Source organism: Typopeltis vanoorti, chromosome 2 (genome assembly GCF_054136105.1).
Source record: "Typopeltis vanoorti isolate ZY-2024b chromosome 2, IOZ_Tvanoo_1.0, whole genome shotgun sequence".
Taxonomy (NCBI): domain Eukaryota; kingdom Metazoa; phylum Arthropoda; class Arachnida; order Uropygi; family Thelyphonidae; genus Typopeltis; species Typopeltis vanoorti.
In genome coordinates, this window is record NC_143550.1 from 39648363 (window position 1) to 39665116 (window position 16754).

Sequence of the window (16754 nt, forward strand, 5' to 3'; positions counted from 1 at the left end):
TCTTGCCAAAGTCCTCCCATGACTTTTGTTTAGCTAGTTTTACACAGTGTTTAGCTTTCTTACTAAACATTTGTCTCTGTATTCTCTAAGAGCACAAGCTGACTTATTTGCCAGGAACTTTTGATATGCTTTCTTCTTTTCCTTCACTGCCTCTTTAACTTCCTGTGTCCACCGTGGAGTTCTGATTTTTCTATCCTTGCAGACAACCTCAACACATGCCTCTCTGGCTGAATCAATCATGGTTTTCTTCAAGGCTTGCCATTGAATCTCTAAGGTTTGGTTCCTGTTCTCAAACTCTTTCATTTTGCCACTTTATTTAAATCATCCTGCAAACTCTCAACATCAGCTTGATTTTTTTTTACTTGCAGCATAATGATAAAATTCTTCTGAATTGCCTTTAGTTTGCAAAGTCAACATTTTTTCATATTCCAATTTAGTTTTCTGTACAATACTCATAAATTTTCTAGCCTGCACTTTATATATTTCATTACTCCTCTCACTCTTATTCTCATGATGTTCCCTCCACATCATCTACTTCTTATGGATCTCTTCCTTAATAATATTGCACATCCACTTTACTCCCATCCTATATGTTGTGCTTTTGCTAAGATTTCTTTGTAGGCTGCTATATATGTACTACACTAATGATAGCTAAATCTCAGGCAATAACAGTAAGTCTAACTCATGACCTATTTTTGTTATGAATTTTTAGTTGTCTTCAATATACTAATGGACTTTATTTATTTATTTATTTATTTTTTTTTCAATTTAACTTAAGGTACTAATGAATTAATGCTCAAGTTAAGCTGTCATTTATGAGGTGTTGATTATGCATCTTGTTTCACACTGTTAGAGTTTTAAATAAAATTCAATTATAAATTGATGATATATGCATGTATAAAATAGAAAAAAATTAGACAAAGTACTAGTTATAAACTGGATTAAAAAATGATCCTAATCATGTGGCACAAGCGCAGAATGTGTCAGCTGTTTCTTATAAGGTTTTGGACCAACACTAAGCTAATTCTCAACAAAGGTGCTCTACTGCATTTCATTCAATGCCCGAGTATATTTAGTAGTGCTTTCTTGGCAATTTCAATGTCAACTAATTTCAAAATCATTGCATTGCCCACCGATAATAGAGCATATACACTACAAGGATTGCACTTTATGTTTATATATTAAGCAGGTAATTTCTGTCTATTGCTTGCAGAGTTTAATATATCAAGATGCTGAATAGTTCATTAACATAGAACTTGGTTTTGATTTGGTAAATTGGTCTGCCCTATTGTGACAGTTTATGTGTTCACAGCAAATTTGTCTACTTTGATAAAAAAAAAAAAAAAAAAAAAAACTGTTTTCATCTATGATGAAATAAATTAGCCTTGAAACAGCCCAAGGGAAAATCCTCCTATCACAAACAAAACCCGAATGCATATCATCTTTCTAATCAAGTATTAAGTAGTGAAATAAATCGGTCCTGGAAACGTCAGGTGTAACAATTATATCTCACTTAAGGATCTCATCAACCAAGTGCAATAATTCCCCATTATGAACCAATATTAAAGATTTTGCATGTGCTAGAACAAAGTTTTTGTTTTACATGATAATTAAATGTCAGTTTCAGGAATGAGCTCTGCTGTATAACACATACACTGCTTGGAAAGAAGTCAATGGATACCACATTGTGAAGAATAAACAGCCATGGTACCCGCATTAATAAGATGTAGATCCCCCTTTCATTGCAATGACTGCAGCAATCCTACAGGACATACTTTCCACATGTGCATGATAGCAATCAATGGGAATTTTGGACGATTCTTCCTATAGGCATATAATGAGGTCCTGTTGTGGGGCAGACGTCCTTTGACCTCACTTGATGCTTCAGTTCATCTCACAGATGCTCAATGAGGTTGAGATCAGGCTCTGTAGAGGCCAGCCAAGTGTGATGACATTCATGTCCACAACCCATGCAGTTCCAGCAATAGCCTTTTGACATGGTGCATTGTCTTGCTGAAAGAGATAATGGTCAGTTCCGTAGAAATGCCACAAAGTAGGAAACACTCCATTGTCCAGAATGTTCAGATACCTACACCTCTCAGACTTCAATGTTTGTGACACCACAGGGGGTCTGATGCCAAACCAGGAAAAACAGGACTATACCATCACACCACCACCTCTGAATTCCATAGATGGGGGTTACGCACTCTGGTAAGAGATGTTCACTGGGCATCTGCCACATTCACACTTGTCCATCTGCTTGGTCGAGGATGTAGTGGGATTCATTGCTCCATAACACAGCTTTACAAGCTTCCACATCCCACAGTACATGCTCTTTGAACCACTGAAGATGATGCTGCATGCTGGTTCAGGTAATATGCAAGCCGCACATTATATTAATGTTTTTGTGCAGATTCATGTTCTGGTCAATTCCCATTCAATGTGTTGGCTTACAAATGGCTGTTTTACATATTATCCCTTCGTAGAACCCTACGATCGTGCTCAGTGAGTGTTGTGGGATCATCCACTGCATAATGGCTGTAATAAAAAACTCAACGACATCTGTAGAAATCTTGTTGTTCAATACTGTAACATATTACAGAGATTATTAAGGCTGAAGGGGAAGCATATAACTACTAAATAATAGGTTTTATTATTATTATTATCATCATTATTATAGGGAGATCTTCATGGATTTGAAGACAGCAGGCTCATACTATCTATTATTCATATATTATCTACCACATTCTTTCTTAAACTCATTTACTGATAAAGCACTCATGACTGCTTTGTCAATCAGTGAAAACTAGATTGTCAGTTAGGAGGAACTGAGTCTTGTCTAGTACTCTGGACTTAAGTTTATTCAGTTCTACTTTGTGTTGCTAAAAGTATCATGTAAGTTTTTAGTAGATTCTAAGATTTAATATAAACATAAATAAGTTTATTAAGGCAGATAATATCTCAATTTTATTACCTACCTTGTAATTAAAGAGATTAAAGTTATAATTATACTGACGGGGTGAATGCACTTTATTTTTCATGTATTTCATAGTGAATGTTAACTTTAAAGGTGACAGTTTTTCTTCTTCGTGTATTAGTTCCCATAAAAAGTTTGCAGGCTCTTCTGTACTTAATGCCTATGAAAATAAATGAATGAATAAAAATTTTCCATACAGATAGTATTATAAATCAAAAAACTGTTCTAGAATAAGATTAACTAACTTAATAACAATTAGAAAAAATCTTTTTTTACTGCATATTCTATTATAATTTGTTCAAGCATTAAATTATAAAAGATAATTTTTTTTTGAGCACAGATCAACACTTGGATCTGTGCTAAACTTTGAAAACTCTGAAACAATCAAAATTTACATTGCATAGCATATCTTTAAACTGATGTCAATATGATTTTAAAAAATAAGAAATAAATAGACCTACAGTAATTAGGTAGAGTCTCTAAGCTGATTTTCAGTTTGAAATTAAAAACAAAAAAACAACTGTAACAATCATAAACAGAACTGATAAGACCACGCCACTGACTGAAAAACAATACATCATGCTATAATTAAACTTTGTAACTTTAATTGCTTATTTAAAAAAAAAAAAAGCCCTGTCTATATAATCTGAAACCAAACATTTTCCATCAGAATGGGACTCAACCACAAAGAAAATTAGGTACTGGATGTTCTTAAGGGATACATCCAAATTTGCACAACTCTAGATGGAGTTGTGCAAATTTAGTAGTACCGTATTTACTCAAATATAACTCACACTCCTGATTTTACTTTATGAAAAAAAAGGAATTAAAAAGTTTCACATATACCTCGCACATGAAAAAAATGTAAACACTTTTACATCGAGGCAATAGTAACTCGCTTGCCACAATAAACAACGCCCTCCCCAACAGCCACTATACTGCAGATGCAAGCAAAACAAGCAGTTTTATTGTATCACTGAATAAGGTACAGAGACATTTGCAGTCTGTGCAATATATTTGTCAACAAATAGTGCAATTAGAGTACAACTGGGATAAAAACGGCACCGACTAATGAATCCCATGTCTTCTCCCACAGAAACTAGGCTGTATAGACTCAAGCAAAACCATACATATGTTGTATCGCCAAACACAGTATCTAACTTTTTAGATACTGTGTTGTTCAAACTACAAATTAAAGATATCAAGAAATTGTATACTTGGTTTAATCCTTTATCCAAGTGTAAGCAAACAAAGTTTGTGCCTGAAGTGTTTTCAAGACTGGGGAAACGCATATATAGAGGCTAATGACTTCACATTGCTTGCCTTACTATACAATAATACAAAACACTTATCCTTAAGGACATGCATAATGCTATGTATTATGGGAAGGGTCACTATCCAGACTGGTTTTGACCTTTATTGATGTCTCATCAGTGGGAGCCAAACCAGAATTGATACCAAGGTTCAAGTAATGCAGAAGTCATATTTCCATATAGCATTAGCCAAAAGGTGTCACACCTTATTTACTAAAATACTCTGGATTAGAGACAGATGTTGAAACTTGAAGTAATGCATGAGTTGCCCATTTGAGAAGTCACTTCATGTGCAAACTTTGTTTGCTTACACTTGGATAAAGGATTAAGCGAAGAATATAATTTCTTGGCATCTTTAATTTACAATGTAACTAGCTGGAAAAACTTTCAACATCCATCTCTAATCCAGAGTATTTCAGTAATATGGTGTGACACCTTTTGGCTATTTGTATATGGAAATATGACTACTGCATTACTTCAACCTTGGTACCACTTCTGGCTCCCACTGATGAGACCTTGATATAGGTCAAAAATGGTCTGGGTAGTTTCTTATCTTTATTTTATAGTATAACCAAGTGGTTATACAGGATCTAATATCCACTCTGCCTGTATGATTTTACATTGTAAAAATGAAGTCATATGGAGTTTTTATTTTAGTAATGTAAGAAAGAGGTATTTTATTAATGACTGTGGAACAATAGTTATGAGTTTAGACTGAGAGATTATGTTCTGCACAGATTGGTAGATGGAAGACAGAATTTTATGGGATACTAAGACAAGTGATGTGAAGTCATTAGCCTCCATATACGAGTTGTCCCAGTCCTGAAAATACTTCAGGCACAAACTTTGTTTGCTTACACTTGGATAAAGGATCAAACCAAGTATATAATTTCTTGGTGTCTTTAATTTATAGTATAACCAAGTAGAAAAACTTCCAACAATACTGTCCAAATCTTCAATTACATGAAATAAGTGTTTGTTCAATTGCATTTGAAATTTTCGATGTCATCAAGACAGATCACAAAGGCTAACTTCAAATAAAATTCTTTTTGCATGAAGCGGTAGCAGTAACAAATAATGAGAAGTCCCGTCAGAACGATAAAAGGGCGAAACACCACCTCAACATGAATGTGTTAAAACTAAGAAATATCCAGTGAATGTTGTTAGGGTAGTTTTAGATATTTTGGAATTAGGTTAAAGAGAATCAGCATTTCAACTCAACAATTATTGGCTTGCCGTTGTCTTTGAGTCACACAATTTTTTGTTAATACTGCACCATTCATATGCCAATCTTCATAGCTACTCTATCTCTACCGGCCTACCATTGCTATCCGTTTTGTACTCTGCTTTCACTTCTCATTATTCATTACATATCTCAAGACTTGTAAATTACTCATAATTTTTACTAACGCTCTCGAGGCCAGAACTAGCAATAGCAAATAGGAGATTCTTGGTAAGTCATACCCATTTTCAGTTTTTTCCTGAAAACTTCGTATAGATAACTGCGAGATAACTTTAATTTTGGGGAAAAAAAGTGCGAGTTATATTCGAGTAAATACGGTAGATAAATTTCACCATCTGGTATGAGATTCCAACCTTGCTTATTGGGAGACTTGACCTGGATCAAAAAAGCAAGGTTCCATGTTCACATGTACTGTAACAATTGTAGCAATCACAAACAGAATGGTAAGACCATGTCATCGACTGAAAAACAATGCATGCTATAGTTAAACTGTGTAACTTGAATTGCTTATTTAAAAAACAAAAAAAGCCTTATCTATATAATCTGAAACCAAACGAAAGATCATTTTCCATCACAACTCTAGATGAAGTTGTGCAAATTTGGTAGTAGATAAATTTCACCATCTGGTGTGTGATTCCCACCCTGCTTATTGAGACCTGACCTGGATTGAAAAAGCAAGGTTCCATGTTTTGTCTCTAGAGCATGGGTTCTGGATTATATAATCCTTAGCCCACCCATATTAACCTTTAATGTATGACACATTTACAATCTTTCTTACATTAAGTGATTCATATAATAACGGCAAATCTTCCAAGCCCACTGAGTTAATAGTCACTTAGCATAAATCTGTATGTCAATACATCTGGTAAGTAAATACAATTAAAACTAGAAAAAACTTTTCAGAATATATTCTTTAGACCACATAAACTTTGGATTAAGAATATTCATACTATTTCATTGGACTGATTATATTTCTTCATTAATTACAGTGGCAGTGTTATGTGTTCAGGTAAGTTGGAAGGAAGGAAGGAATAGTTGATATTTTTTGAATAACTGGAGGTTTGAATAATAAGTAAGAACTAGGGAAAACTAAGTGGATGAGACATGCAAAGTACAGGCTGAATGAAAGAGAGGAGAATGAGAAGATGATTTGATATGTTTGAAGCTGGAGACAGTGAATAAATGTTGACCAGTAGTTGCTTGCATTTACGGACTTAAGGAAAAGAGGAGAAATAGTGGAAACCACTGTTCAGGAGAGCAGTGCCCATGAAAATACAAAGCATTACCTTTACATTAAATTCATTATTTTGCTTGCTAATTTAAACAATCAGTACATGTACCATGAAATATCCAATAAGTTAATGTTGTTATAACAAATACTGTACCGAATATGGTTTCTTTTCTCGACTTCTTTTACAAAACAAAAGAGCACAATTGTGTAATTATTACACAGTTATGCTTTTTCTACAGCAGGAATAAAGCTAAGCTATACAGAAATATCAGTTTTTCTTTTACCAATTATAATTATGACAAATGAATTAGTATCTGAATATCTTAAAAATCATGTACATTTTAAATATCCTATTAATGATAACTAATAAATAATATCTTACTAGAATCTGTGATGAAGGGTTTAATGATTTTAAGGTAGCATTCTCTCCTTCATTAACTGCCAAAACTGGATCACAGAGCTGAAATCCTTCACTTGTTAAGGCATGAAGAATAACCTGAATGTATTTTCTAGATGTTAAAAAAAGAAAAAAAAAACACATTAAAATGTTTATTAGAATATACACAGAAAAAGCATATATGAAAGCAAACATGAATAAGATAAGATAAAATACAAAAATGCATATTATTCATAATGAACCATACAGAAACAGTTCTTGCTTTACAATCTACCGGTTCTCAAAAATAAATCCCTCGAACTCCACCACATGATTCTGAAAGAGATATTGGAGCATCATTTTTCTGAAGATGCTAACCCTAGGTTTAATGATGTGGTTCCTAATAATATCCAATCATGTTTATGTTTGAAGAAGAAAATACAACTAGAGATAATAATTAACTAAATTTATTTAGCTACTTAGATTACACCAATATTTCACTTAGTCAACAAGGCATTTTATAATCGTCTCCCAGATTTTTGGTAAGCTGAGGCAGCCAAACTTGTTAAGAATATAAGAGAAATAGTTTCTCCTGATTATATCTGCTTCTGTATAAAAGGGAGGTTTTCCTACGTTGAGACCAGTGATCTGTATCCATAGCATGTGGCATGGTCTGATACTCCAGAACAGCTGGCTGCAGTTAATGAACATAGTTTCTATGTTCCTTCAGATGGATATGAGCTGTTTTTCCAGTTTAAGTAAAATTAATTTGTAGGAGAAAGGAATATGTAGACACTAGGATGGTCTAGGTGATGGAGAGAATCTTTTGGTGAATGGATAAGGGTAGCTAATTTTTGGTATGGCTTGAAGGTCTTGTATGTTAATGTATACCTTTCAAGGACACATGAAATTTTTATGAGGTGCCCCAAGGGGAAGAGTTCTGTTAATTTTAGCTATAGTCTAAAAAAAGTGTCCCAGATGTGAGTAATTTAGAGTGGTGAATGTGATAGATGTACCTTCTACTGTGGGTAGGTTTAGTGAAAAAATAAAAAGGATAAGGATCCATTGGGTAGTTGGGTGACAAGAGTGTTAAGAAAGGGAACAGTTATCATTTTCCTTTTTTACTAGTGAAACAAGTCCACATGATTGGGATACATTAAGGCTGAGGAGAGGGAAGGAATTTGAATGAATTTGTAATTTTTTTGTATTTTTTATATTGATTCCACACATAAAAGGCTGAAGGATCTATAAACACATCAGCACCATGTCTGGAGCATAGGTAAGTCAGAAGTTTGACAGTTTTTTTTTTTTTGAAGACTTGTAGGTTGTAGGAAATACCTCTTGCAGTTCCAGAAAACAGAGGTAGATGGAATAAAAGGAGGCTATCTCAAAATTGACCATAATGTCATTATCTTGAGGATCAAGTCTGACAAGCAAGATTTAAAGTAGAAAGTTTTTGATTGGGGGGGGGGGGGAAACATATGGTCTGTAATGAGAGAGAGAGCTCTTCAGCTAAGTGTTGGGTCACCTTTATAGAGGAACTAATACTGCTCACTATGGGTCTCAAAGGTATATCTGTTGGTATATATTTAGCAATCCATGAAATGTTTAATTGTCATAATTTCTTTCCAATATTTTTTTATAAAAATTGCCATAGGGGTTTTTGCAAAAAATGTGGGGGTTCCACAGTCTCAAAATGTTTTTAAGAAATACTGATCTAGAACATCTTGGTGTCTATAATATTCCTTTCTCTTACAAACAAATTTACTTTGGACAAACTGGAAGAAACAGCTAATATCCATCTGAAGGAACATAGAAACTATACATTATCTGCATTACAACTGCTCTGGACTAGCAGACCATATCACGGGTACAGATCACTGGATCCAATGGGGAGGGACCTCCCTTTTATACAGATGCAGATATAAATCTGAGAGACTATATCTAGAATCCACCACAACACAACAACATTCTCTAAATCGTAACAAATTCAATTACCTCAGTCCTGAAGATATTTTCAGGCGCAAACTTTGTTTGCTTACACTTGGATAAACGATTAAACTGAATTTATTATAGTCTAACCAAGTGCAAAATAAACTTCCAACATCTTTCTCTAAATCCAGAGTAATTTAATCATCAGATGGTATCCGCTTGTTAACTCGTATAGGTAAATATGACCTCTCCATTGCTTCTGGCTTAGTATCACCACTCTGGGTCTGCCTCCCACTGATGAGACCTCAATAAAGGTCAAAACCGGTCTGGGCAGTTGCCCTTCCCTTAATGCATAGCTTGTGCTTTGCATTATGGGAGATACTGAGATAAGGAGTGATGAGAGCTTGATTCACCTTTGCTATGAGTTGCTAAGGGATGTACCACCTTACCTCAGTTCTGAAGATATTTTCAGGTGCAAACTTTATTTGCTTACACAGATTAAACTAAATTTATTATAGTCTAACCAAGTGCAAAAAATTTCCAAACAAAGGCTACTTCCAAATTCAACTGACTTACTTTATTAAAAATCTGCAACACCATCCTAGTGAGACGAACAAGATTCCATCACTGTACCTATAGAGGGTAATAGTTAGGAGTGTAGGATCTCACCTCTCACACTCAGTCTGTTTGCACATGTTTAATACATTTCTTTGTACCCATGAATTTGCTTTGGTAACCAAGGCAAAATAATCTTAGCAAAACAAATTTAGTTAATTATTATCTCTAGATGTATTTCTTTTCAAAACATCAATGTGAGTATTAATTAGGTTTCTAAAAAGAAATTAATTAATATTACTATTATTATTAAAAGAGACCTTAACGGAGTCAGGGACTCATTGAGGGAGTCCATATACTACATGCACCAAGTACCATACTTATTACTTTTCGGCTTATTATCTTAGTAATTACCATACTTATTCTTGAATTCATTCACACTGCTTGCGCTCACAACATTCAATGGCAATCCATTCCAATCACGCACCACCCTATGAGAGAAAAATCTATCCCTCACCTTCTTCTTAGCAGCAATCATTGCCAGCTTCCAAGGATGCCCTCTTGTCCTCCCCCCCCCATAAATTGAATTCCTGTATGACCCTTTTGGAAGTTTGTAAGTCTCAATCATCTCACCCTTCTATCTCCTGTTTGCTAGTGTCTGCAGTTTACAAATTCTCAATCTGTCTTCATAATCAATATTCCAGAATCCTGATATCATTTTTAACACACTCCTTTGCACTCTCTCTCCAATATATCAGAATCACAATGGAAATCAGGAGACCAGACCTGCGCACAATAGTCCAAGTGTTAAATATTTGCTCTTCCTTAAATAATTTATTTCCTTTATGAATTTTCCTCTCTACAATAACTACAAGACTTACAAAATTTCCCGGACTCTAATATCTGTATCACTTCTTACGTGTTCATTCTATAAGGAAAGTAAATTCTATATCTCTAGCCAATTCCTAATTTTACTGACGTGCTTACCTTGACTGTTAAAGGTTATTCCTTGCTAAAAGAAACAAATTCCTCTAATTTCTTTCTGGAGCCGTCTCCTCTTTAGATACTGACAAATTTATTTTTTAAAGCTGTGCCAGCCAATATCTTAAAATAGAGGGGACTCTTATTCAGGGAGACTTTTCCAGACTCTTGGTGCACATAGGTGAATAAATGTAGTGCTTATACTCATAAATCAATAAAACGCTTTACTGTGGCTAAGTAAATTCTGGTTTGCAGTCGTAACCTCTATAACAACATGTTATACCTTTCTTTCAATTCCACCCCCCCCCCCCCCCCACTATGGTTCAGATTAATGAGTGGTAGGTTTGGTTCATATCACAGGCAAAACTCAGGTATAGAAGAAAAAACATATTTATTGGAATCTAAAGACATAATATACACTTAGACCAATCTCACTTTCAATTAGTTCAATGACATGCTAAATCAAACTGTATCAAACTAATTAATACTCTAATGCAAGAACAATAAATCCTTCTTTTGAGTTAGAGATTTAACACACATAATATACACATTATACACTTCTAATCAATATTCTACCTACTATGTTAGTCTAGCATATTAAACTAGTCACAGTCATCTATAATCATTCCAAACAATTTGTCTTATGGACATTAGCCACTGCTAAATAATCACTTAAAGTTCTTAAATACTGTCCATACTCGATTATTACATTATAATGATCTTTTCCTTTTACTGACTGGGTAATTATACAACAAAATCTGTACTTTACCATTTCTTGGGGCAGGATCTCCAGGTCCGTCTGAACTGTCCTTCTTTGTTTGAATTACCTTTCGATACTTCCATAAGCCTGCGTCCACGTGGTGGTGGGTCACTATGGTCATCAGATTAAACTATGCTCTACACCTGGTGTTTTTCCCTCGTCTATTCTCGATCTGTTTCGGGCCATCCTTGTTTCTAGCTGCCAGTTCATAATATACGTCCGCGATAGCATCCTGTGGAATTTTCAGCGAAGGCAGCATGTGCCGACATCTCACGCTTTAGTACTGGCAGAAATTCAGACATCGAAGGGAAAGGCACACCTTCCGATATCGAACTATCGCCAAGAAACACCATCAAGAAAACTACCGGTCCATGAGAGAAGTCAAATCATCATCCAGCAAAACAGGCAAAAAAAGCCTTGAAAAAGGGGGTGCAAACCCTTTTTATTCTCCCTTCACTCCCCCCTTTTTAGCATCCTGTTACTAGCCGCGATAGCGCCCTCTTACCTTCCGCAATCTTTTCCCCGCTCACTACTCACTTAGTCCGTGGGAACTTCGACATATCGCGGGATCGCTACCAGCATCTTCCAGGAAACAAAAGTGCATCGCTTTCCGAGATTACCAATGCCTCAGGCTCGCCTATGACCTTTGGACTAATGTTTACATCTAATTTACCCATTCATTGTATACATGATGCATTTCATACAACACTAATTTATACACGAAGTTCTTTACATGGTATTACAATTCTAACTAAAAGGAGATAATTCTATTTCTATTTACACTTAGTACTTTATTTCTTCTGCTTGAGTACAAGTTTTTTCTCTCAGCTGATTTTTCTAACTTGTTAAATCCTGAATGAATTGTTTCTTTAATAAAGTGCTTCATTCAGGATGTAACACAAGCGATATTATGGTTACTTGTAGGCTAAAAAACCCAGGATTCTAAGTAAAAACCCTGCCACTTCCATATGAGATAAGCTATCTCATTTCTAGTTGAAAAATCCTCATTAAGGTTCTCTGCATCTGAGCTAGGATTTGAATTCAGGTAATTTCCAAACAAAGGCTACTGTCTTTACTGAATAGCCATGGAAGCCCTTGTATAGCGCTTTGTACAGAAAAAGAAACTGGATGAGTTTTTCCATCAGAAAATTGTCACACATATATAGAAGAAATGAAAAGAGTGAAAAAAGAAAAGATATAAAAACATTAAATGCAGTTAAAAAATAAAAGTCAGCTCATCTTGGACCCAACTGCTAGAAATTAAAAACATACTTGTGATGCTTTTTCTAATGACAGATCAATATCTGCTAATAACATAACCAACTGAATACTATTAAACTGTGCAATGCTGATTAATTTTTTAAAAGGCACTTTTAAAAAAAATTATATCCCAAAATGAATATTTAAATGCAAATTATAAAATGTAGATGAATTGATCGTCTACATAAATTTATTGTTTTGTTACCAACTTTATTTATATAACTGTTTTTTTTTTAATATGTTTTTGATATTTTCTGGTGTAATGAATATAAGAATATTGCTGTGAAAAAAAAGATAACATTTTAAAGATGTAACACCTGAAAAAAAAAAAGTTAATTTACAAATTTAGTTACCTCTTATACTTTAACATATTGCATAGATGACTTTTTGATTTTCAAAAACCAAAAGTGATTCCTCTTCCTGCATTTTTATGACAGTGTGAAAGAAAAAGTCTATTGATAAAATATGGTATCTGTATAGTGTGAATTAAAGGAATTAAAAACTAGTACAAGGAAGGTTGTTCCATAAAGCAGATGTAGAAGAGGATGAGAAACTGATGCAATGAATTTGGAACTCCAATGTGTACAAATGTTGACAGGCAGCAGCTTGTGTTCATCATTATTTGGAAGAAACTGAATGGTGGTGGCTAATTCAGTGGAACAGTGTGCCCATGAAAATACCTACAAAAAAATTATAACAAAGGAATATTGAATCTGCAAGAAAGTGGCTAAGTTTGTGAGGGTGGATTCATCTGTTAAACAGGATTGTCCTCTTCTGAATAACATAAGCATTCCTAGGGAGGTTTCTAGTCAAGTGGATATGGATTATTTATAGTGTATGAAGTTGTATATGGAAGAAGTAGTGTTTCTGAACAAAAGGGGGAGGACACCAAGTTTTTTAGAGGCTAAAGAAGCCTTGAATATGATGATATGTTTGTGTCAGGATAGATGAGATAGGAAAGTAAACTCAATTATGATATGAAAGCAAACAGCAATTATCACAAATAAAGAGAAGAGAAGTAAGACATTTTTTATGATAAATAAGACAGGATTTTGTTTTGGTAGCGTGGAAATTCACTAGCTTTCCTTCACTACTTGAGAACAGTGAGGAGATCTGTATTTAAGATATTGGTTATGAAAAATCTTAAATCCTTTCTTTTAGTGTTGCACGGTGATCAGCATTCATTTTAGAAATTATGGACTTTACAACCGTGTTATACAAAACTCTTTTAATTTCCCGACGTTTCAATCTTCATATTAAGATCATCATCTGAAGCATATACAAATATACAGGACAAGCTGAGTTACATTACATACAGTAAGCTAAAGAAACAATGATTTGATCACAGGTTATTCTACTGGCATGACCTCTGGTGAAAAAAAAAATAATAATTATTTAGAAACTACATCACGCTAAATTCTATTTATGATAGCGTGAATAAATATTCTTTCTTATAGATAGTTTTCTTTAAGTAAAAACGATGTCCTACTTTTAGCATTACAATTGTTATTTTTGATTTAGGATCCTGGATCATCTACAGTCCTGTTTATAGTTACTCTTAGAGAGGAAGGTTCCATGGGTTGAATATGTGCCTTCCATATGTTTGGGATTTTTAGACCATCATTACTGTTCAGATTGGGGTAGTTGATAATAATCTCACAGTCTTCCTTAAATTTGCTTTCATACCATGTTTTGGTGTGATATAAGACAACTAGTGCTTTTTCAGTCAATTCTATGTAAGGTGTTCGAATGTTCCTATCAATGACACAATCCTTCTTTTACAGAAAAAATTCCCTCCAGATATCATGGCGCTCTTCGTGCATGTATTACATTCTGGTTATTTTGTATGGCAAAATGCTTTCTACCTACAAAAAGAAGGCACAGCCACGGGCTCACCATTATTCCCCCACTCCCATTGCTAACTTTCATATGGAACATTTTGAGCAAAATGCTTTAGATTCCTTTCCTTTAAAATCCAAAGTCTGGCTTAGATACGTTGACGATGTTTTCATGATCTGGTCCCATGGCCACCAGACACATTCCTTAGCCACCTAAACAAACAACACAAACGCATACAGTTCAAAACTGATATTGAAAAACAGAACACACTTCTGTTTCTAGATACACTTGTCACACATCTTCCTTCTGGCAATCTTTCCATCATTGTTTACCGACACATACTGGCCAATATATACACATAAACTCCTACCACTACCCAACACTAAAACTAGGTGTCATTAATACTCTAAAAAACAGGACTCTGAAGATCTGCTCCAGTGAACATGCACTGAAAGACAAATTTAAAGTTATCAGCAATACTTTTCCAAAAAATGGTTATAGCCAAAACACTATTAACAAAATTCTCTACAAGACCTCAATAAAAAAACAAAGTCAAACCAGACTACAATAAAACTATAACCATTCCTTACATTAAAGGGACATCAGATAAAATAAACAGAATACTACAAAAATACAACCTCAAAGCCACCTTTAAACCTCCTGCTAAATTAGAAAGCTTATTCAACTCATCCAAAGACCCACTCCCTCTGCTGGCCCACCCTGGAGTATACCGTAATTATTATTATTAAGAGAGACCTCCAGGGAGTCAGACTCAAAGGAGGCCACATACTACATACACCAGCTATCATACTTATTCTTGAATTCATTCACATTGCTTGCACTCACAACATCCAATGGCAATCCATTCCAATCACGCACCACCCTTTGAGAGAAAAATCTGGCCCTTACACCCTTCTTGGCAGCCTTCATTCTCAGCTTTCAGGGATGCCCTCTCATCCTTCCCCCACCCTCCATAAATTGAAATCTTGTATGACTCTTTCAGCAGTTTGTAAGTCTCAATCATATTACCCCCCCCCCCCCCCTTTATCCTATTTGCTAGTGTCTGCAATCTACAAATTCTCAACCTGTCTTCATAATCAGCATTCCACAATCCTGATATCATTTTTAACACTTGTGTTTGTACTCTCTCCAATATATCAGAATTACATTGGAAACCAGGAGACCAGACCTGCACACAATAGTCCAAGTGAGGTCTTATCAAGGCCTTGTAAAGAGGCAAAATAACATCCTTATCTTTACATGTGAACGTTTGTTTGAGCATTGCAATTATCTTTTGAGTTGTATTTGCAATCTTTGCCACATGGCTCTGAACTTCAACTTCCTATCTATTAACACTCCAAGATTCCTAGCCTCATCAGTTTCTTCTAGCCTAATCCCACCAATATAATACAACATTGGATAGGTAATCATGCCAAAGTGAAAGACTTTACATTTACTAACATTGAACTGACACCCATTTTCTCATGCCCACAATTCCAACCTATTCAAATCATTCTGCAAGGACTGTATATCAGCAGCATTCATGATTACCCTGCCTTTCTTTGCATCATCAGCAAATAACTGTACGTCGCTTGTCAAATCCTTCCCAATATCATTAATGCACAGATTGAATAACAGTGGACCAAGCACTGATCCTTGTGGTACACCACTTGTTACCTTAAACCTTGCGACTCAGATCCCCTGTATACCACTTTTTGATATCTGTCACTCAGCCATCCTCTTTTCCATGCTAATGTTGTATAACCCAAGCCCATTTTCTCCAATTTATGCAGCAGTCTGTCATGTTGAATTCTGTCAATAGCCTTAGCAAAATCCAAAAGTATCATGGTGAATCCGTTCCCCTTGTCTAGTTCAATGGTAACATTGTCATAGAATGTGAGCAAGTTGCTAAAACATGACCTTTCCTTAGTAAACCCATGTTGTTCATTGCAAAGTAGAGATTCACTGTCAACCCATTTCTGAAAAAGGGCCCTAACTAATTTTCTCTAAAATCTTCACAACCACTTCCGAGATACTAATTGGTCGATAGTTTGATACGTCGGTATTTGCACCACCCTTATGCAATGGGATTACCATACATTTCTTCCATTCCTGCGGAATCTTCCCTGTTCTGAGACTCATATTAAACATCCTGGTCAAAGGAATGGCCAGTTCAGCTGAACACTCTTTTAGCACACATGCTGATATTCCATCAGTCCCTATTGCTGAATTCTTATTCAGTTTGTGCAACAGCTCTAATACCTCGGCCTCACACACCTGCATTTCT

At 35.0% G+C, this 16754-nt stretch overlaps 1 protein-coding gene across 2 annotated transcripts in view; it reads right to left on the reverse strand.

Moving 5' to 3' along the window:
* Positions 1–16754, reverse strand: part of SIDL (SIDL trafficking protein particle complex subunit 10) — a 248066-nt gene that overhangs the window by 48013 nt on the left and 183299 nt on the right. For both annotated transcript variants that reach the window (XM_090411063.1, XM_090411072.1), the window contains exons 17-18: positions 7147–7273; positions 2979–3137 (exon numbers count right to left, since the gene is read on the reverse strand). In XM_090411063.1, coding sequence (XP_090267189.1) covers positions 2979–3137; positions 7147–7273 — 286 coding nt within the window. The remainder of the gene's footprint in view (positions 1–2978; positions 3138–7146; positions 7274–16754) is intronic.